At 38.7% G+C, this 24,606-nt stretch overlaps 1 protein-coding gene across 1 annotated transcript in view; it reads left to right on the forward strand.

Annotated features, from left to right (window-relative positions):
• Positions 1 to 24,606, forward strand: part of Vom2r58 (vomeronasal 2 receptor, 58) — a 112,819-nt gene that overhangs the window by 84,797 nt on the left and 3,416 nt on the right. Inside the window, 1 exon segment of the mRNA NM_001099479.1 lies at positions 14,188 to 14,311. Within this exon segment, the coding sequence (NP_001092949.1) occupies positions 14,188 to 14,311 (124 nt within the window).

Consider the following 24,606-nt stretch of genomic DNA (forward strand, 5'->3'; position numbering starts at 1 on the left):
AATGAAGGTACAACATACCCAAACTTATGGGACACAATGAAAGCTGTGCTAAGAGGAAAACTCATAGCGCTGAGTGCCTGCAGAAAGAAACAGGAAAGAGCATATGTCAGCAGCTTGACAGCACACCTAAAAGCTCTAGAACAAAAAGAAGCACATACACCCAGGAGGAGTAGAAGGCAGGAAATAATCAAACTCAGAGCTGAAATCAACCAAGTAGAAACAGAAAGGACCATAGAAAGAATCAACAGAACCAAAAGTTGGTTCTTTGAGAAAATCAACAAGATAGATAAACCCTTAGCCAGACTAACGAGAGGACACAGAGAGTGCGTCCAAATTAACAAAATCAGAAATGAAAAGGGAGACATAACAACAGATTCAGAGGAAATTCAAAAAATCATCAGATCTTACTATAAAAACCTATATTCAACAAAACTTGAAAATCTTCAGGAAATGGATAATTTCCTAGACAGATACCAGGTACCGAAGTTAAATCAGGAACAGATAAACCAGTTAAACAACCCCATAACTCCTAAGGAAATAGAAGCAGTCATTAAAGGTCTCCCAACCAAAAAGAGCCCAGGTCCAGACGGGTTTAGTGCAGAATTCTACCAAACCTTCATAGAAGACCTCATACCAATATTTTCCAAACTATTCCACAAAATTGAAACAGATGGATCACTACCGAATACCTTCTACGAAGCCACAATTACTCTTATACCTAAACCACACAAAGACACAACAAAGAAAGAGAACTTCAGACCAATTTCCCTTATGAATATCGATGCAAAAATACTCAACAAAATTCTGGCAAACCGAATCCAAGAGCACATCAAAACAATCATCCACCATGACCAAGTAGGCTTCATCTCAGGCATGCAGGGATGGTTTAATATACGGAAAACCATCAACGTGATCCATTATATAAACAAACTGAAAGAACAAAACCACATGATCATTTCATTAGATGCTGAGAGAGCATTTGACAAAATTCAACACCTCTTCAGGATAAAAGTCCTGGAGAGAATAGGAATTCAAGGCCCATACCTGAACATAGTAAAAGCCATATACAGCAAACCAGTTGCTAACATTAAACTAAATGGAGAGAAACTCGAAGCAATCCCACTAAAATCAGGGACTAGACAAGGCTGCCCACTCTCTCCCTACTTATTCAATATAGTTCTTGAAGTTCTAGCCAGAGCAATCAGACAACAAAAGGAGGTCAAGGGGATACAGATCGGAAAAGAAGAAGTCAAAATATCACTGTTTGCAGATGATATGATAGTGTATTTAAGTGATCCCAAAAGTTCCACCAGAGAACTACTAAAGCTGATAAACAACTTCAGCAAAGTGGCTGGGTATAAAATTAACTCAAATAAATCAGTTGCCTTCCTCTACACAAAAGAGAAACAAGCCGAGAAAGAAATTAGGGAAACGACACCCTTCATAATAGACCCAAATAATATAAAGTACCTCGGTGTGACTTTAACGAAGCAAGTAAAAGATCTGTACAATAAGAACTACAAGACACTGAAGAAGGAAATTGAAGAAGACCTCAGAAGATGGAAAGATCTCCCATGCTCATGGCTTGGCAGGATTAATATAGTAAAAATGGCCATTTTACCAAAAGCAATCTACAGATTCAATGCAATCCCCATCAAAATACCAATCCAATTCTTCAAAGAGTTAGACAGAACAATTTGCAAATTCATCTGGAATAACAAAAAACCCAGGATAGTTAAAGCTATCCTCAACAATAAAAGGACTTCAGGGGGAATCACTATCCCTGAACTCAAGCAGTATTACAGAGCAACAGTGATAAAAACTGCATGGTATTGGTACAGAGACAGACAGATAGACCAATGGAATAGAATTGAAGACCCAGAAATGAACCCACACACCTATGGTCACTTGATTTTTGACAAAGGAGCCAAAACCATCAAATGGAAAAAAGATAGCATTTTCAGCAAATGGTGCTGGTTCAACTGGAGGGCAACATGTAGAAGAATGCAGATCGATCCATGCTTATCACGCTGTACAAAGCTTAAGTCCAAGTGGATCAAGGACCTCCACATCAAACCAGACACACTCAAACTAAGAGAAGAAAAACTAGGGAAGCATTTGGAACACATGGGCACTGGAAAAAATTTCCTAAACAAAACACCAATGGCTTACGCTCTAAGATCAAGAATCGACAAATGGGATCTCATAAAACTACAAAGCTTCTGTAAGGCAAAGGACACGGTGGTTAGGACAAAACGGCAACCAACAGATTGGGAAAAGATCTTTACCAATCCTACAACAGATAGAGGCCTTATATCCAAAATATACAAAGAACTCAAGAAGTTAGACCGCAGGGAAACAAATAACCCTATTAAAAAATGGGGCTCAGAGCTAAACAAAGAATTCACAGCTGAGGAATGCCAAATGGCTGAGAAACACCTAAAGAAATGTTCAACATCTTTAGTCATAAGGGAAATGCAAATCAAAACAACCCTGAGATTTCACCTCACACCAGTGAGAATGGCTAAGATCAAAAACTCAGGGGACAACAGATGCTGGCGAGGATGTGGAGGAAGAGGAACACTCCTCCATTGTTGGTGGGATTGCAAACTGGTACAACCATTCTGGAAATCAGTCTGGAGAATCCTCAGAAAATTGGACATTGAACTGCCTGAGGATCCAGCTATACCTCTCTTGGGCATATACCCAAAAGATGCCCCAACATATAAAAAAGACACGTGCTCCCCTAGGTTCATTGCAGCCTTATTTATAATAGTCAGAAGCTGGAAAGAACCCAGATGCCCTTCAACAGAGGAATGGATACAGAAAATGTGGTACATCTACACAATGGAATATTACTCAGCTATCAAAAACAACGACTTTATGAAATTCGTAGGCAAATGGTTGGAACTGGAAAACATCATCCTGAGTGAGCTAACCCAAACACAGAAAGACATACATGGTATGCACTCATTGATAAGTGGCTATTAGCCCAAATGCTTGAATTACCCTAGATGCCTAGAGCAAATGAAACTCAAGATGGATGATCAAAATGTGAATGCTTCACTCCTTCTTTAAAAGGGGAACAAGAATACCCTTGGCAGGGAATAGAGAGGCAAAGATTAAAACAGAGACTGAAGGAACACCCATTCAGAGTCTGCCCCACATGTGGCCCATACATATATAGCCACCCAATTAGACAAGATGGATGAAGCAAAGAAGTGCAGACTGACAGGAGCCGGATGTAGATCGCTCCTAAGAGACACAGCCAGAATACAGCAAATACAGAGGCGAATGCCAGCAGCAAACCACTGAACTGAGAATAGGACCCTCGTTGAAGGAATCAGAGAAAGAACTGGAAGAGCTTGAAGGGGCTCGAGACTCCATATGTACAACAATGCCAAGCAACCAGAGCTTCCAGGGACTAAGCCCCTACCCAAAGACTATACATGGACTGACCCTGGACTCTGACCTCATAGGTAGCAATGCATATCCTTGTAAGAGCACCAGTGGAAGGGGAAGCCCTGGGTCCTGCTAAGACTGAACCCCCAGTGAACTAGACTGGTGGGAGGAGGGCGGCAATGGGGGGAGGGTTGGGAGGGGAACACCCATAAGGCAGGGGAGGGGGGAGGGGGATGTTTGCCCGGATACCATGAAAGGGAATAACACTTGAAATGTATATAAGAAATACTCAAGTTAATAAAAAAAATATCGAAATAAAAAAAAAGAATGTTGAACACTTCTTTAGGTACTTCTCAGTCATTTGTTATTCCTCAGCTAAGAATTCTTTGTTTGGCTCTGTACCCAATTGTAACAGGGTTATTGGATTCAGTGGAGTCTAACTTCTTGAGGTCTTTGGATATATTTGATATTAGCCCTGTATCAGAGGTAGGATTCCTAAAGATCTTTTCCCAATCTGTTGATTGCCATTTTGTCCTAATGACAGTGTCCTTTGCCTTACTGCTTTACAGTTTTATTAAGTCCCATTTGTTGAGTCTTGATCTTAGAGCATAAGCCATTGGTGCTTTGTTCAGAAAATTTTCCCCAGTGCCCATGTGTTCTAGACTCTTCCCCTCATTTTCTTCTATTAATTTGAGTGTATCTGGTTTTATGTGAAGGTCCTTGAGCCACTTGGACTTGAACTTTGTACAGGGTGATAAGAATTGGTCAATTTGCATTCTTCTACATGCTGATCTACCATTTGTTGAAAATGCTATCTTTTATCCACTGGATGGTTTTTGCTACGTTGTCAAAGATGAAGTGACCATAGGTGTGTAGGTTCAATTCTACTGGATCTTCAATTCCACTCCATTGGTCTATCTGTCTGTCTCTGTACCAATACCATGCAGTTTTTATCACTATTGCTCTGTAATACTGCTTGAGTTCAGGGATAGTGATTCCCCCCAGAAGTACTTTATTGTTGAGGATAGTTTTCACTATCCTGGGGTTATTATTATTCCAAATGAATTTACAATTTGATCTTTCTAACTGTATGAAGGATTGCATTGGAATTTTAATGGGGAATTCATTGAACCTGTAGATTGCCTTTGGCAAAATGTCATTTTTACTATATAAATCCTGCCAATCCATGAGCATGTGAGATCTTTCCATCTTCTGATATCTTCTTCAATTTCCTTCTTCAGATACTTAAATTTCTTGGTCTACATATCTTTCACCCAGTTGATTAGAGTCACAATGAGGCATTTTATACTATTTGTGACTATCACGAAGTGTGTCCTTTCCCTAATTTTTTCTTAGCCTGTTTATCGTTGCGTAGAGAAAGGCTTCCAGTTCCTTTGAGTTAATTTCATACCCAGACACTTTGATGAAGTTGGTTATCAGGCTTAGTAGTTCTCTGTTAGAGCTTTTGTGGTCACTTAAGTATACTATCATTTCATCTGCACATGGTGTAAATTTGATTTTCCTTTCACATTTGTAACCTTTTGACTTTCTTTTGTTGTCTGAGTGCTCTGCCTGGGACTTTGAGTTGTATATTGAATCAGTAGGGAGAGAGTGAGAAGGAGCACTAACCAATTCCTTCTTTGAAGCCACAATTACACTTATGCCTAAAGCACACAATGACCCAACAAAAAGAGAGAACTTCAGATCAATTTCCCTTATGAATATCAACAACTCAATAAGATTCTCACAAATTGAATCCAAGAACACATCAAACATGAGGATCTGTCATGAGCAAGTAGGTTTCATCCCAGGAATGAAGGGATGGTTCAATATATGGAAATCCATCAACGTAATTCACTATGTAAACAAACTCTAAGAAAAAAACCACATGAACATCTCATTAGATGCTGAGAAAGCCTTTCACAAAATTCAACAGCCATTAATTTTAAAAGTCTTGAAATGATCGGGGATTCAAGACTAATAATTAAGCATAGTAAAAGCAATATACAGCAAATCAGTAGCCAGCATAAAACTAAATGACAAGAAATGTGAAACAATCCCACTAAAATCAGGGATTAGACAAGGCTGTCCACTCTGTCCCTGCTTATTCAGTCTCTGCTGTTTTTGTCTCCTCATTTCTTTTAGACAGGACAAACTTTGGGTAAAAAGTTTTGTGGGTGGTTTTGTCTCTATTCTAGATCCAGCCTTGTTACAGAAGGTGGCCTCTTCAGGTTCCATGTCCCCATCTCAGCTGAAGTCACCCATACTTACTCCTTGGAGGCTCTCCATCCCAAATCTCTGGAAATTCCTACAGATTCCCACCATTCTCACACACCCCAAATCTCTGGTCCTCTAGACCTCTCTCCTGTGTCTCTACACACCTGATTCTACCCCATTCTCCTTCCCATTCATTCTCACATTCAGATCCCAAACTCCCTCTGCCTCTTATGAATATTTTCGTCCCCCTTTAAGTGAGATTCAAGCCTTCTCTCTTGGGCCTCCCTGCTTATTTAACTTCTTTGGGTTTGTGGGATTTATCATGGGTATTCTGTACTTTTTAGCTAACATCCACTTATCAGTGAATTCATACAATGCATGTCTTTGTGTCTGGGTTACCTCACTCAGGAGGATATTTTCTAGTTCTATTCGTTGGCCTACAAAATTCACATCCTTATTCTAAATAACTGTATAATATTTAACTGTGTAAATGAAACACATTTTCTTTATCCATTCTTAGGTTGTGGGATGTCCCCATTGTTTTCAATTTCTGGCCATTATGAAGAAGTCTCCTATGAACATAGTAGAGCACATATCCTTGTAGTATAGTGTAGCAGTTTTTGAGTATATGTCCAGGAGCAGTATAGCTGGGTCTTCACGTAGAACTAATTCCAATTTTCAAAGAAACCACAAGATTGAATTCCAGAATTTCTGTACAAGTTTATAATACCACCAACAATGGAGGAGTGTTCCCCCTTTCTCCATATCCTCAACACAATGTGCTGTTGCATGAGCTTTTGATCTTAGCCCTTCTGATTGGTGTAAGTTGGAATCTCAGAGTTGTCTTGATTCACAGTAACTAAGGATGGTGAACATTTTTAAGTGTTTCTTGGCCATTAGAAATTCCTCTCTTGAGAATCCTCTGTTTAGTTTAGTGCTCCATTTTATAATTGAGCTATTTGGTTTGTTGGAGTCTAAGTTCTTATTCTTAAGTTCATATTTTGGTTATTAGTCCTCTGTCAGATGTATGGTTAGTGAAGATATTTCCTATTTTGTACACTTCCCATTTGATTTGTTGGCAGTGTCCTTTACCGTACAGAAGCTTTTCAGTTTCATGAGGTTCCATTTATTCATTTTTTATATTATAGTGTGAGCCATTCGTATTCTGTTCAGGAAATTGTCTCCTGTACCAATGATGTCAAGTTCTCTCTTCTATGAGATTTAATGTATCTAGGCTTATGTTAAGGTTCTTGATCCATTTGGACTAGAATTTTGTGCAGGATAATAATTATGGATCTTTTTCCATTTCTCTACATATGCAGATATCTAGACTAGAACCATTTGTTGAAGATACATTCTTTTTTTGATCTTTCTTTACAACCTTCATTTTTTTTAAAGTTACAATTATAATAGATAAGTGTTTTTGCATACTGATGAAGTATATACACTTTCATTTTTTTATTAACTTGAGTATTTCTTATATACATATACATTTTGAGTGTTATTCCCTTTCCTGGTTTCCGGGCAAACATCCCCCTCCCCCCTCCCCTTCCTTATGGGTGTTCCCCTCCCCACCCTCCCCCCATTGCCGCCCTCCCCCCAACAGACTAGTTCACTGGGGTTTCAGTCTTAGCAGGACCCAGGGCTTCCCCTTCCACTGGTGCTCTTACTAGGATATTCATTGCTAGGGAATAGAGAGGCAAAGATGCTTTCTTTTTTATTTATAAGTTTTGGCTTCTTTGTCAAAAATCAAGTGATCATAAGTGTGTGAATTTATTTCAGGAACTTCAATCAGTTCCATTGATCACCCTGCCTGTTTCCGTAATGATAACATTCAGTTTTATTACTAATGCTCTGTAGTAGAGCTCAAGGTCTGGGATAGTGTTCTCTCCAGAAAGTTATTCACTGTTCAGGATTCTTTTTGATATCCTGAAGTTGAGAATTGCTTTTTCAAGGTCTATTTAAAATGTGTTGGAATTTTGATGGGAAATGCATTAAGTTGGTAGGTTGCTTTTGGTAAGATGGCCATTTTCACTGTTAATCCTGCCAATTTATGTGCATGGGAGATCTTCCCATCTCCTGATATCTTCTTCAATTTTGTTTTACAGGGACTTGAAATTCTTGTCATACAGATCTTTCACGTGTTTGATTAGAGTTACACCAAGATGTTTTATATTATTTGTGACTATTGTGTTTCCCTAAATTCTTTCTTGGCTGATTCATCAATGTATAAAGAAGGGATAATGATTTGAATTAATTTTATATAAAGCAACTTTACTGAAACTATCAGCTGTAGAAATTATCTGATAGAATCTTGAGGTTCACATATGTATAGTACTATGTCATTTGAGAATGGTAATAACTGATTCTCCTTTGCAATTTGTACCCCCTTGATCTCCTTTTGCTGTTTTATTACTCTAGCTAGAACTTCAAGTACTATATAATAGATAGGGAGAGTTGGCAGTCTTGTCTTGCCTCTGATTTTAGTAGAATGAATTCAAGTTCTTCTCCATTTAATTTGATGCTGGCTCTTCTCTTGCAATTTATTATGTTTGGATGTGTGCCTAGAATATTGATCTCTCCAAGCCTTTTAACATGAAGAAGTGTTGGATTTTGTTGAAGTCTTTCTCAGCATCTAATGTGAAGATTATGTGATTTCCCTCCCTCTGGATTTCTTTATAGAGTGGCATATGTTGATGGATTTCTGTATATTCATCCTTGGGATGAAACGTACCTGATCATAGTGAATGGTGTTTTGAAGTATTCTTGGTTTCATTTTGTTAGACTTCTATTCAGTTTTTGATGTTGATATTTGGAAGAAAAATTAGTCTGAAGTTCTCTTTGTTGGGTCAAAAAGGATAAATAATGTAGCATTATTCCGTTTCTATTTTTACAGCAATTTTTATTGGATATTTTATCTATTTACTTTTCAAGTGTTATCTTCATTCCCAGTTTCCCCTCTGGAAATCCCCTCTCCCATCCTCCTTCACCTTCTTTTTTTATTTTTAATTAACTTGAGTATTTCTTACATACATTTCGAGTGTTATTCCCTTTCCCGGTTTCCGGGCAAACATTCCCTCCCCCCTCCCCTTCCATATGGGTATTCCCCTCCCCATCCTCCCCCCATTGCCGCCCTCCCCACAACAATCTAGTTCACTGGGGGTTCAGTCTTAGCAGGACCCAGGGCTTCCCCTTCCACTGATGCTCTTACTAGGATATTCATTGCTACCTATGAGGTCAGAGTCCAGGGTCAGTCCATGTATAGTCCTTAGGTAGTGGCTTAGTCCCTGGAAGCTCTGGTTGCTTGGCATTGTTGTACATATCGGGTCTCGAGCCCCTTCAAGCTCTTCCAGTTCTTTCTCTGATTCCTTCAATGGGGGTCCTATTCTCAGTTCAGTGGTTTGCTGCTGGCATTCGCCTCTGTATTTGCTGTATTCTGGCTGTGTCTCTCAGGAGCGATCTACATCTGGCTCCTGTCAGCCTGCACTTCTTTGCTTCATCCATCTTGTCTAATTGGATGGCTGTAGATGTATGGGCCACATGTGGGGCAGGCTCTGAATGGGTGTTCCTTCTGTGTCTGTTTTAATCTTTGCCTCTCTATTCCCTGCCAAGGGTATTCTTGTTCCCCTTTTAAAGAAGGACTTCACCCACTTCTATGAGGAACATTGGTTTTAGCTCTTCCTTGAAAGTCTGGTAGAATTCTGTACTAAAACCATGTACCCCTGGGCTTCTTTCTTCCTTCCTTCCTTCCTCCCTCCCTTCCTTCCTTCCTTCCTTTCTTCCTTTCTTCCTTTCTTCCTCCCTTTCTTTCTTTCTTTCTTTCTTTCATTCTTTCTTTCTTTCTTATTCATTTATTTCTTTTCTCTTTTGTTTTGTTTGTTCGTTTGGAGACTTTTAATGACTGTTTCTATTTCCTTCATGATTTTGAGACTGTTTAGATAATTTACCTGATCTTGATTTAACTTTGGTATGTGGTATCTGTCTAGAAAACCATCCCTTCAACTTACATTTTCCACTTTTATGAAGTAGGCTTTTTTAAGTAACACCTAATGATTTTTTTTAATTTTCTCAAATTCTGCTATCATGTAATTCGTTATAAAGGGTTAAATCTCATGCCTTTTCCCCATCCAGCTTAGCATATTTGTTGGTATCCTCATTTTTCTGCTCATTTTGGGCAGTTGCACTGGTGAGACAGTATGGATGAAGTTTCTGATATTAATAGTAGCCACAATGCCACAGCAAACTCTGATCCTCTGGTTTTTATAATCTGTTTGTCCCGTCTTTCTCAATATATCTTGATTGTTATGTGTTACGGTATTTTAGGTATGCTTCTGCCCATGCATTAGTACAGGCTCCACAGCTGTGCATTTTATTGTTTGAGTTTCTGATAGTGGTCTTCAAGTATTGCAAAAAGACATTTTCTTTATGTGGGGTGAAGACTGCGCTTATCTGCGGGTATATGGGCAAATGTTTTATATTGTTGCTAAGGGTTTTGCTGATTTATTAAATTAGTGGCTGGAGATTCTCCTCCAATAAACATGACATCACTAGTACTGAGTAGTGATCTTCTTTCCATACCAGGCATGATTTCCATCTCATTTAACAAGTCTAAGTCCACTTATGAAGCTGTTGGTTACCAAAAAAAGCTATCCAACATCATTATTACACTCTTAGAGATATTCTGTCATGCTGGGAGTTGATATGGTTCATAGGCATCATGGATGGGTAGGGCTGTTGGTTTCTACCTTCCTTTGAAATCTTACATGCTATCTTTTGGTACTGTGAAAGGTAGTCCTCAGGGAATACAAATTCATATCAGTTCCAATTGACAGATCTCCTTGCCATTTTTGCAGCATAGAGTGTCTTTAGCAATAGTGAATGTTGGAGGATAGTTTTGTGCACTCTATATTCAGATGCTGCTTTCCATTCTCAGATATCTTGTTGTAGTCTGGATGGCAGGGTCAACTGTCTCCAGTCTATGTGTTATATAATAATTGATTCAAATCACCTCTGATTGGTTTACCAATAGCTAATCAGACAATGGCCTGTGGGGAAAAGAATAGGGAAAGACTTGCCATCCCAGCAGTTTTTCCCAAAGAGACAGAAGATTAGGGAGACAGGAGAAAAGGAAAAGATGGAGATACCATGTGGATGGATCAGGATGATTTTCCATGAAGTCAGGGAAAGAAAGCAGTCAGACCCATATAGACCAGAGTGAGACAGTACATAACCAGACAGCTAGTAATGGGGTATATGGCTTGGGAATAGCAGCTTCTCAGGTTAGGATAGCTCAGAACCTGCCCAGTTTAGTGCTTGCAGCATGTTAATAAGAATACCAGGTCTATATGTCTATTATTTGGGTGCTAAAGAAGGCTAGAACAGATGTAGAAATTCCTGGAGTTACTCAGGTACATGGGAGGCAAAGAAAACCCTCAAGAATTATTTTTACAGGGGATTTACCATCTACCTCTGAGAGTGGTGCAACCAAAAGCAATAGAAATAGTCTATACTTTGAGACTTTCTTGGACAACCCTGGCCAACAACTCAAAAGATGGCTTCTTCCATCTGATATTGGGGTTTTGTTATTCAAGATCACTCAATATGGTCTCTTCTAATTCCATCTATTTCCTTGCAAATTCATAATTTTATTTTTACAGCTAAATTGTATTCTATTTGTCAGTTGTAGGACATTGAGGTTGTCTCAATTTCCTAGCTATTGTGAATGGAGCAGTAATGAGAAAGTACCTCTAGAGGAGGATGTTAAGTCCTTTGGACACATTCCAAAGAGTGGTATAGCTTAGACATAGGGTAGATTCATTTTTACCTTGTTGAGAGTATTCCACACTGATATTCTTAGTGGTGATACCAGTTTCCAGTCACACAAACAGTGAGGAGGGTTTGCCTTTTCCCCAAGAACCCTAAAGCTTGATGCTTGTTCCATGGGGCATTTCCATTCTGAGTTGGGTTAGACAAAATCTCAAATCTATTTAATTTGCATCTCTCTAATTTCCAGAGATTTTAAACCGTTTTCAAAATATTTTAGTCACTTTTAATTTATCTTTATTTATATGCATTGGTGTTTTATCTGCATATATGTCTGAGGATGTCAGATTTTGATGCTATGGTCAGTTGTGAGCTGCAATGTGCAAGCTGGGAATTGAACCTAGGTTTTCTGGAAGAGGGGTCAGTGCTCTCAAACACTGAGTCATCTCTTCAGCCTAAACTTAGCCATTTTATTTTTATTTTTAATTGCATTTTATTGTATGGGGAACTCTGTATTCATGTCCCAATCCATTTTTGATGAGTCATTTGTATTTTTTTAATTTTGGGGGAGGATATGTTATTTATTGCATTGTATTATTTTTAGTTCTTTATATGCTGTGAATCTTTTGCCACATGAATAGCTGACAAAGATTCTCTCCCACTCTGAGAGCTTCCTCTTCATTTAGCTGTTCACAAGTGTTTGAGTTTTATTAGGTCCCAGTTGTGAATCGTTGTCCTTAATGTTTGGACAAATAAAGTCATATTTTAAAAGTCCTTTCCTATACACATGTCACATGGGCTGCTGCCTATGTTTTCTTCTAGCAGTTTTACTGTTTCAAGTTTAGTGTTTAAGACTTTGATCCAATTGAAGATAGTTCTTGTGCAGTATGAAAGATACAGAGCTAATTTTCTTCTAAACATGGACAGCATTTTTCCTGGCACTGTTTGTTAGAAGTACTTTCTATTCTCTGGTTTTATCAATTTTTGTCTAATATTAAGTAGGTGAAGTTACATGTACTCATTTTCGGATCTTCAACGTTGTTTCATTGGTGTACATGTCAAGTTTTGTGTCAATACCATATTGATTTGTTACTTTGACTCTGTAATGTATTTTAGGATTTGGAATTGCAATCCTTTCAGCATATTTTCCATTCAGGCTAATCTTTTTATCCACTACCTTTTGTGGCTTCACATAAAATTTAGAATAGTCCTATTGCTGTGAAGAGTAAGTTGGGGATTTTAGTTGAGATTGCATTGAATCTGTACATAGATTGATGAAATGGTTATTTTCATGATATTAAATCTATGCATCTTTGATCATGTGATGTCTTTCCATCAGTTACTGCTTCTGATGGGGAAGAGTCAATAACAATAAGAAATGCAGTAATTTCACAAAAATGCTGATGTGAATTTGCATTAGAAGACACTTGTATGTTTTTCTTGTTTCCCTACCATGGTTCAGAGACAGCATCACTAGAGTACTGATTAGAGAAAGTATCCTTAACAGATATAGCACCCATGATTAATTAGTAAAATGAGGAAGGAATTAGGAAAATGAGAATAGAGAGAATAAAGTAGGAGTGAGAAACATAGTACATGTTTTACAGGCATTAATAATAGTAGATAAAATATCTCACAGTAGTTCACCAAGACATTGACGGGGTGTAGTCTACCCAGGCAATCATCTCCAGGATGCCCAGGAAGAATCTCAACTCCTGTGCCTCTTTTCGGCTTCCATATGCTCACCTGGTTATGTTCCAACCACCAACCCAGCCACAGTGTGTCTGTCTGTACAATGGATTGACATGTTTCTACCTGCTGTTTTTCTAGTGTTGATGCCTAGAAGAGACAGAATCTCATTGGCTGTTACCCTTGTGCTTGACCTGGTGCAGGCCAGATGGTGAAACTTGGTGCTAACTTGCCTATTCCTTTGAAAAGAAAAGTGACAATCAGCTTATTTCTTTTTTCCTTATTTATTTTTATGCTAAAAGTAGAGTCTATTGTTCCTTACTGGGACTCTTTCATTGAGTCTTTCAGAAGCAACTTTTAATCCACCACCATACCCAGCAATCTTGTAAACCATGAATATACTTTTAAAATTTTATGTTTCCAATTTAAGGAAAAGAATTTTCACATCTTCTGTATGTAACAAAAGCACGTTCATTAGTAATGTATAAATGCTGTGTGTTTTCATTATTGACAATACATCTTCAGGATGAGTTTGGAAGTTTATATCAGAGACACATTTAGCTATTACTTTTGAATTTGTGGTGATGTATAGTCATGTGGCGTGGTTTGTACAAGTGCAACACACCTCATAGAATTGTAGCAATATGTCTCCCAATGACAAACCTCCAATGACTAACTTCCTTTCCTTTAAAATTATGTTTTGTTTTTCATTATTTGTGTGAATGCACAAATATCTACCTTGAGTGCTGGTGCCCAAGGAGGCCAGAAGGGGCTATTTGATTTCCTGAATCTGGAGTTACAGGTAGTTTTGAGCCATGTAATATAAGTTGAGGGAGCCAAATTCAGCACCTCGGCAAAAGAGTTACATGCTCTTATACTGAGCCATCTTCCCAAGCCCAAGATCTCTCCAATTAAAGTCTTCACCATGTCCAAGTCAAAGCACACATTAAAGCTCATCACCATTCATTGGACATGTTATGTACAATCAATAGCAACATCCAGTTATTTATGGATAAAAGACTATGTTCATTAATGATCCAGTTCTATGAGCAATGTGCTTATTAGAGTAGTAGGCAAAAATCAGAATATAACATACATATATATGATTTTTCTCAGACTCCCAGGTCTGTATGCAGTGAAAGTTGTGGTCCTGGATTTAGAAAATCCCTCATAGAAGGAAAAAGGATCTGTTGTTTTGACTGCATTCCATGCCCAGAGAATGAAATTTCCAATGAGACAGGTAAATGTGTGCTGTATGGAGAAATTCTCTACTTCTAACTAATAGTCCATTTTTTATGAGAATTGAGGACATCTGAACTCAGATTCTCACATTTACTGTAAAGACTTTACACAATGAGCAATCTCCCTAGCCCAAGTTTTTTATTAATAAGGAAATGAATGTTAAGCAAAGTTGAGTGGTGCACCTTCTTTCTTCATTCAGGAGGCAGAGGTAAACAGATGCCTGCATTTACAACTAGCATGATTTTCATAACAAATCCCAAGACAGCCAGGGTTAAAATAATTTTATTGCAAATAAAATGCCTTCTCAGAAATATCTTTGATTGTTATCCCAGGGCTTAGAGGACTCATCAGTGCTCCTCTCTGTGTCTTCTGAAGTTATGTACAACATACAAAGTATGACTAGGTGCTTTCACACTCTCATTCACACTCTCATCCAGGTTTCAGTACACAAGAGGTGATTGGCATAAGTGATTTGACTGTGATAGTAGATAAAATTCCTCTCTCTTACACACTGGGAGGAGCTGGTGGGGCATTTGGAATGAGACATATAAATATCATGTTGCCCTAGCGGATGTTTCTCCAGATATCTCTGGATATGGTCAAGGGTGACAAATCTTCAAATATGGTGAAAGAGGGAAGAAGGACAAACATGGTACACTCCACTCATTCTTAGAACTCTCACACTTGCATCCAGGCTTAAAACATAGGCAGCTCTCAACTCCCTCAGACTCAAAAAGGTATCTAAAAATAGTTTTCATCTGTTTCAAAGGAAACCACTTTTTGCCTCATTCTGTGAGTTTTGATTCCACAGTGCTGAATTCCACAGTTTTAGGTGAAAAATGTTCCCCAGAGCAAAGGTTTCATTCTCTACCAGGCCCCACACACAGGACAGAGGCCATATTGTATTTCAAAGTGTGGTTAGTCCAATTTTCAAAGTTCCCATAAGAGCTCTATAACAGCCTCAGTACTGTTTAAAAGTCCAAATTTCAAAGTCTCTCCTGAAACTCAAGGCAATCTCTTAATCGTAACACCCAGTAAATCATAAGTAAAAATACTGATCATATAGTACCCTCATAAAATGACACAAAACATGCTTTAGTATTTCAAAAGAGTAGAAAAGGACAAAAGTCAAGAAATACTGGATCAGTGCAAAACCAAAAACAGGCAGGGCAAACCAAATTCTGAATTCCCATTTATGATGCCAAAGCATTTTTAAGAACTTCCAACTCCTGCCAGCTTTGTTGTCTGTGATGTTGTAAAATGATAAAGAAATAAAAGTCTTTTTACTTGCTCTGGGTCTGGCACCGCGTTGCGCTAAGATATCTGATATATATATATATATATATATATATATATATATATATATATATATATATATATGGTTATATATATATATATATATAAGGATATCTTATATAACCTTAATCTCAGTCAGCTAAACATCACATCCACTCTGCTCCATCCCATATCACACAGGTGAAGGACTCTTTCTGAGCTAGCAAAAATCTCTCTACCCATCCAGTTCCCAGGGCAGATTTCCATGTTAGAAGCACACATCCCAATTCTGTGGCAGCCCAGACTCTCCAACCGTCACTCACTCATTTACACTTAAATTGCTACATGAAAGAACACACAACACATTAACCTTTGATCTAATTGATAAGATATAATTGCCCACCTAAACATACAACATCCATCTCTTAAGAACATTCATAACGAACCTCTCTGATTCCAGCCCACAGCTTCCTGCTCCCAAACTCCATGGGAGAGAGAGCTGTTCGCCCAGATGTGTGTGCAATCCTGACTGCAGGGCAGGAGAGACCACCACTTCTCTCCACCTTTGCTCACATCCCTGGCCCAAGAGAAAACTGTATAGGGCCTCTGGTGTCAGGAAGATAGGGGAAGTCAAGCTGCAGGAGCCCTGCATTCCAGACTGCATCTGGATCTGAACAGACCCGGTCAAACAGTTCCCTGCACCCAAATCCCGTTTGAGGGAGAGCTAGACCTTCAGAGGGGCAGACATGCCTGGGAAACCAGAGGAGACTACTCTCTGCCCACATTTCTGACTCTAGAAGAAAACACCTAGCACCATCAGAGCCCCTTGAACACATGAGCCCAGAAGTAGGGGCAGGCTCTTCTGCTGGTTGCTCTCTCGGAGAGCTGAAACCCAGACCCAAGGAGTGACTTCAGGCATGAGAACAGGGCTAAGACCAAATTTTCTGCTTCAAGTTACCTGCCTGTTGGACTCAGGATACACACCTACAGGAATAGCTGAAAGCCAGTGGACAGGAGTGAATGCAGTCCTGGAAGCAAAACACTTTGTTCCCATAACTAGCTGGAAGAAAACAGGAAAAGAGGTCTACAGCACTCCTGACACAGTCCTATAGGACGATCAAGCTACTGTCAGAAATAGCAGCACAAGGTAACACCAGAGACAACCTGATGCCAAGAGGCAAGCACAGGAACCCAAACAAGAGAAAACAAGACTACATGGCATCATCAGAGCCTAATTCTCACACCAAGGCAAACACTGAACAGAAAAGCAAGATCTAGATTTAAAATCACATTTGATCATGATGATGGAGGATTTCAAGAAAGATATAAAGAACTCCCTTACAGAAATGCAGGAAAACACAAGTAAACAAGTAGAAGCCCTTAGAGAGGAACCACAAAAATACCTGAAAGAATTACAGGAAAACACAATCAAACAGGTGAAGGAATTGAAAATAGAAATAGAAACAATAAAGAAAGCACAAAGGAAGACAACTCCGGATTGAGAAAACCAAAGGAAGAGAAAAGCAGTCGTAGATACAAGCATCACAAACAGAATACAAGAGATAGATGAGAGAATCTCAGGAGCAGAAGATTCCATAGACATCATTGACACAACTGTCAAAGATAATGTAAAACAGAAAAATCAACTGGCCCAAAACATACAGGAAATACAAGACACAATGAGAAGATCAAACTAAGGATAATAGTTATAGAAGAGAGTGAAGACTCCCAACTCAAAGGACCAGTAAATATCTTCAACAAAATCATAGAAGAAAGCTTCCCTTACCTAAAGAAAGAGATACCCATAAATATACAAGAAGTCTACAAAACTCCAAATAGATTGGACCAGAAAAGAAACTCCTCCAGTCACATAATAGTCAAAACACCAAATGCACAAAACAAAGAAAGAATATTAACAGCAGTAAGGGAAAAATGTCAAGTAACATATAAAGACAGACCAAAAAGATTTACACCAGATTTCTAACCTGAGATTTGAAAGCCAGAAGATCCTGGACAGATGTCATAGAGAACCTAAGAAAACACAATTGCCAGTCCAGTTTACTGTATCCAGAGAAACTCTCAATTAACATAGATGGAGAAACCAAGATATTCCATGACACAACCAAATTTACACAATATTTTTCTGCAAATCCAACCCTACAAAGGATAATGCATGGTAAAGCCAAACACAAGGAGGCAACCTATAGCCTAGAAAAAGCAAGAAACTAATCATTTCATAATAAAGCAAAGAGAAGACAAGCAAGAAAACATAATCTAACCTCCAAATATGAAGATAACAGGAAGCAACAATCACTATTCCTTAATATCTCTCAACATGAATGGACTCCATTCCCGAATAAAAAGACACAGATTAACAGACTACATACATAATGAGGACTCAGCATTTTGCTGCCTACAGCAAACACATGTCAGAAAAGAAAGACAGAGACTACATCACAGTAAAAGGTAGGAAAACAACTTTCCAAGCAAATGGTCTTAAAAAACAAGCTGGAGTAGCCACTCTAATATTGAATAAAATCGATTTTCAACCAAATGTCATCAAAAAAGATAAGGAAGGACACTTCATATTCATCAAAGGAAAAATCCAGCAAGATGAACTCTGAATCCTAAATATCTATGCTCCATATAAAAGGGCAACTACATACATAAAAGAAACCTTAAAAAAATCTCAAAGCATATATTGCACCTCACAGAATAATAGTAGGAGATTTCAAAACCACAATGTCATCAATGGGCAGATCATGGAAAGAGAAATTAAACAGAGACAGGGACAGACTAAGAGAAGTCATGAACCAAATGGATTTAACAGATATTTATAGAACATTCTATCCTAAAACGAAAGGATATACCTTCTTCTCACCACCTCATGGTACTTTCTCCAAAATTGACCATGTAATTGGTTATAAAACAGTACACAACAGATACAGATAGATAGAAATAACCCCATGTGTCCTATCAGACCACCATGGGCTAAAGCTGGTCTTCAATAACAATAAGGGGAAAATGCCCACACATACATGGAAGTTCAACAATGGTCTACTCAATGATAGCCTGGTCAAGGAAGAAATAAAGAAAGAAATTAAAGACTTCTTAGAATTTAATAAAAATGAAGGTAAAACATTCCTAAACTTATGAGACACAATGAAAGCTGTGCTAAGAGGAAAACTCATAGCTCTGAGTGCCTGCAGAAAGAAACTGGAGAGAGAACATATCAGCAGCTTGACAGCACACCTAAAAGCTCTAAAGACAAAGAAGCAAATACACCCAGGAGGTGTAGAAGGCAGGAAATGATCAAACTCAGAGCTGAAATCAACCATGTAGAAACAAAAAGGACTATACAGAGAATCAATAGAACCAAAAGCTGGTTCTTTGAGAATATGAACAAGATAGACTAACCAGATTAAATACAGGACACAGAGAGTGCATTCATATTAACAAAATCAGAAATGAAAAGGGAGACATAACAACAGAATCAGAGGACATTTTAAAAAATCATCAGATCCTACTACAAAAGCCTGTATTCAAAAAACTTGAAAATCTGGAGGAACAATTTCCTAGACAGATACAAGGTGCCAAAGTTAAATCAGAAACAAAAAAAGCAATTAAACAACACCATAACTCCTAAGGACACAGAAGCAGACATTAAATGTCTCCCAAACAAAAAGAGCCCAGGTCCAAGTGGATTCAGTGCAGAATTCTATCAGACCTTCATATAAGACCTCATACCACTACTGCCCAAAGTATTCCACAAAATTGAAACAGACGGAGCACTACAAGATTCTGTCTATGAAGCCATAATCACTCTTATACCTAAACCACACAAAGACACAACAAAGAAAGAGAACTTCAGACCAATTTCCCTTATGAATATCGATGCAGAAATACTCAAAAAATGCTTTCAATCCGAATCCAAGAACACATAAGAACAAGAAGGCTTCATACCAAGTATGCAGGGATGGTTTAATATACTGAAAACCATCAACATAATCCATTATACAAAGAAACTGAAAGAGAAAAAAACCACATGATCATTTCACTAGATACTGAGAAAGCATTTGAAAAATTCAACAACCCTTCATGATAAAAGTCCTGGAAAGAACAGGAATTCAGGGCACATACCGAAACATAGTAAAAGCCATAAACAGCAAACCAGTAGCTAACATTATACTAAATGGAGATAAACTAGAAGCAATCCCATTAAAATCGGGGACTAGTCAAGACTGCCCACTCTCTCCCTACTTATTCAATATAATTCTCGAAATCCGAGACAGGGAAATCAGACAACAAAAGGAGATCAACGGGATACAGATTGGAAATGAAGAAGTCAAAATATCACTATTTGCAGATGATATGATAGTATATTTAAGTGATCCCAAAAGTTCCACCAGAGAACTACTAAGCCAGATATCAAACTTCAGCAAAGTGGCAGGGTATAAAATTAACTCAAACGAATTGGCAGCCTTCCTCTACACAAAAGAGAAACGAACTGAGAAAGAAATAAGGAAATCACACCCTTCATAATAGTCCCAAATAATATAAAATACCTCGGTGTGACTTTAACAAAGCAAGTGAAAGATCTGTATTATAAGAACTTCTAGCCTCTGAAGAAAGAAATTGAAGAAGATCTCAGAAGATGGAAAGATCTCCCATGCTCATAAATTGGGGGATTAATATAGTAAAGTGGCCATTTTGCCAAAAGTGATCTACAGATTCTATGCAATCCCCATCAAATGTCCAACCCAATTCTTCATAGGGGTAGACAAAACAATTTGCAAATTCATCTGGAATAATAAAAAACCAGGATAGCTAAAACTATCCTCAACAATAAAAGGACTTCCAGGGGAATCACTATCCCTGAACTCAAGCAGTATTACAGAGTAATAGTGATAAAAACCTGAATGGTATTGGTACAGAGACAGGCAGATAGACCAATAGAATAGAATTGAAGACCCAGAAATGAACCCACACACGTATGGTCACTTGATTTTTGACAAAGGAGCCAAAACCATCCAATAGAAAAAAGATAGCATTTTCAGCAACTGGTGCTGGTTCAACTGAAGGTCAGCATGTAGAAGAATGCAGATCAATCCATTTTTAACACCCCGTACAAAGCTTAAGTCCAAGTGGATCAAGGACCTCCACATCAAACCAGATACACTCAAACTAATAGAAGAAAGAGTGGGGAAGAATCCTAAACTCATGGACACTGGAGAAAATTTCCTGAACAAAACACCAATGGCTTATGATCTAAGATCAAGAATCGACAAATGGGATCTCACAAAACTACAAAGCTTCTATAATGCAAAGGACACTGTTGTTAGGACAGAACGGCAATCAACAGATTGGGAACAGGGCTTTACCAATCCTACAACTGATAGAGGGCTTATATCCAAAATAAACAAAGAATTAATGAAGTTAGACTATAGGGAGACAAATAACCCTATTAAAAATGTGGATCAGAGCTAAACAAAGGATTCACAGCTAAGGAATGCCGAATGGCTGAGATGAATCTAAAGAATTGTTCAACATCGTTAGTCACAGGGAAATGGAAATCAAAACAACCCTGAGATTCCACCTCACACCAGTCATAATGGCTAAGATCAAAAACTCCGGCAATAGCACATGCCGGTGAGGAAATGGAGAAAGAAGAACACTCCTCCATTGTTGCTGGGATTGAAGACTGGTACAACAATTCTGGAAATCAATTTTGAGGTTTCTCAGAAAATTGGGCATTGAAATACCTGAGGTCTCAGTTATACCTCTCATGGGCATATACCCAAAAGATGCCCCAACATATTACAAAGACACATGGTCCACTATGTTTATAGGAGCCTTATTTATAATACCCAGAAGCTGGAAAGGACCCACATGCCCTCCTACAGAGGAATGGATACAGAAAATAAATATGGTACATCTACACAATGGAATACTACACCTCTATCAAAAACAATGACTTTATGAAATTCATTGCTAAATAAATGGAACTGGAAAATATCATCCTCACCCAGGTAACCCAATCACAGAAAGCACACATGGTATGCACTCATTTATAAGTGGATATTATCCCAAATGCTCGAATTACCCTAGATGTACAGAACACATGAAACTCAAGAAGGATGACCAAATTAGGATGCTTAACTCCTTCCTTAAAATGGGAACAAGAATACCCAAAGGGGATAGGGAGGCAACGTTTAGAATCAGAGCCTGCCCCACACATGGCACATAGAGCCACCAAACTAGATAAGATGGATGAAGCAAAGAAGTGCAGGCTGACAAGATCCAGATGTAAATCTCTCCTGGGAGACAAAGCCAGAATACAGCAGGAACATAGGTGAATGCGAGCAGCAAAACACTAAACTGAAAATGGGACCCCCATTGAAGGAATGAGAGAAAGGACTGAAAGAGATTGAAGGGGCTAGAGATCCCACATGAACAGCAATACCAACCAACCAGAGCTTCCAGGGACTAAACCACTCGTCATAGGTTATACATGGACTGACCCTGGGCTCCAACTGTAGAGGTAAAAATGAATAGCCTAGTAAGGGCATCAATGGAAGGGGAAGCCCTTGGTCCTGCCAAGGCTGGATCCCCAATGATAGTGATTCTTTGGGGCAGTTAGGTAATGGTGTGATGATTGGGAGGGGAACATCCATATAGAAGGGGACGGGGAAGGGTTAGGGGAATGTTCGCCTGGAAACTGGGAAGGAAATGAATTTTGAAATGTAAATAAGAAATAGCCAATTTTATAAAGATGGAAAAAAGTGAAAAAAATAAAATTGAGTGCATCAGAAAATAAATTTCATTACACCGGGTACAGGTGCAGCGTGGAATCTTAACATCAGCTTCCATATTGTCTCCCCGCTTTCCCTGTCCTCTCCTCCTATCTCTTCCTCTTCCCTTAAGCTTTTTGCCCTGCCCATCCTTCCTTCTCATCCAAGGACCGGCCTCGTTCCATCCTGCACGAGTCCACACCTGTATTTTACAAATTAAATGGGGAGACGTTTCTGGTGAAGTCACCTGAGTCCTGAGTACATGAAAACAACTGTCCTTGGGCCAGTGGAATTAGCATTAAATACAAGTAATTCCAGAGCAAACCAAAATATGTTTGCAATAATTTCTTCCTCTTGAACTCACCCACACATGGTCAGAAGATATCCCACAACTGTGGCATTTCCAATATCTCAGGATCTCCAACATAATCTGAACTTCACCTTCACAGCTTCACTCAATGGCCTCTTTGGGTCTCAATTCAGGGATACCCCTAAAATAATCCTGATAATTTATTTAGCTATGGAGGAAGACTCCAGAGCTCCTTTCATGGATTCTTCACTCTAAACACAGAACCATTTGGATGAAACTGCTACCATTCCAATATGTGCTGGGACTGGAACATGGCCCCCTCATATAACTACAACTTTAAATGGCTTTCTGTTGTCAATGGTTTCTTTCACTGCTTAATCTTCTCTTTCATTTCTTCCCACAATTTGGAAGCTTAGATAGGTGAGATGTTTCCCTGAGGTTACCACTCCCTTTATTTATTTAGCAGTTTGCTTTTCTTTAAATGTATTATCTCCTGAAACACAGGTCTTATCTCCCTTATATTTTCAGGTGTTCATAATCTCCTCAAACCATACATTTTGGTTTGCTCAAATTGCTCCTTTTCGTTATAGATCTGCATAAGGGTGACCACAGCAACCATGCATCACTCAGTACTAAACTGTCCTGAAATCTCCTCTACCAGTGCCATTAATCTAAATTTCCTCACTTTAGCCTTAGACAGTTCATCTATCTTTCTTTCTTTCTTTCTTTCTTTCTTTCTTTCTTTCTTTCTTTCTTTCTTTCTTCCTTCCTTCCTTTCTTTCTTTCTTTCTTTCTTTCTTTACTTATTTCTTCCACTCTTCCTTCCTCCTTTCTTTTTCTTCTTTCTTTCTTTCTCTCTTTCTTTCTCTCTCTCTTTCTTTCTTTCTTTCTTTCTTTCTTTCTTTCTTTCTTTCTTTCTTTTTTGGACAAAGCCAGAAAGCTGCCACATTGTTCTACAAAATATCATGAGAACAATATCCAGGCTAGTTAGTAATATTCTTCTCCTGTGAAGCCTAATGAGCCAAGAAATTATAAACTACATTGCACTATGCACCACTGTCTTCCATGCTCTAACAAAGATGGCACATTAAGCCCCACTTAAATCATCCAACCACTATTCTGGTCCAAAATCCAAAAGTCTTCCACATTCCTACAAGAAACATGGTCAGCCCAGTCACAGCAACACCTCAGTCCTGTTACTAACTGCTTGGTCATCGATCTACCGCTGTGACAATCCACACTGACTTTGACAACTCCTATAAAAGAAAGCACTTGTTAGAGCTTAACTTCAGAGATTTAGTACATTATCATCACAGTAGGCTGCCAGGTGGCACAGGCAGTCCTAGTGTTGAAGAAATAGCTCAGAGTTCTACATCTGGATCTGCAGACAAGAAGAGAGACACTGGGCCTGACTTTGGCATTAAAAACCTCAAAGTCTATACCCCTCACCCCCAAGTCCCCATAACACCCTTCCTCTGACAAGACCATTCCTTCTAATCCTTCTCAAGTCTGTCATTCACTGATGACCAAGTATCCAAATATATGAGCCAAGTGGGCTATTCTTATTCAAACAACCACAACACATATGGCACACACGTGGAAACAAGAAGACAACTGTGGGAGATCAGTTCTCTCCTTTCTCATTTTTGCAAGTCCAGGAATGAAACTCAAGTTGTCAGGCCTGCAGAGCAATGCTTTCCCCAACTAAACAATCTTGCCAAAGCCTCCAACTGGACAATTTAATTAAAACTATGATTCCTTCACCACTGGCGAGCTTCAGCTTCTACCTGAGTATGCTGAAGTACGCAGAATTAGACTTCAGGATAGCTTCTATGAAGGTTCAGAGTGTTCTGTGGGCCCTTGCATTCTTAGTATCTGGATAGACTATACAGATGGGAATCCCAAGTTTGCTACTTT

This window comes from Rattus norvegicus, chromosome 12, assembly GCF_021556685.1.
Source record: "Rattus norvegicus strain SHRSP/BbbUtx chromosome 12, alternate assembly SHRSP_T2T, whole genome shotgun sequence".
NCBI classification, from domain to species: Eukaryota; Metazoa; Chordata; class Mammalia; order Rodentia; family Muridae; genus Rattus; species Rattus norvegicus.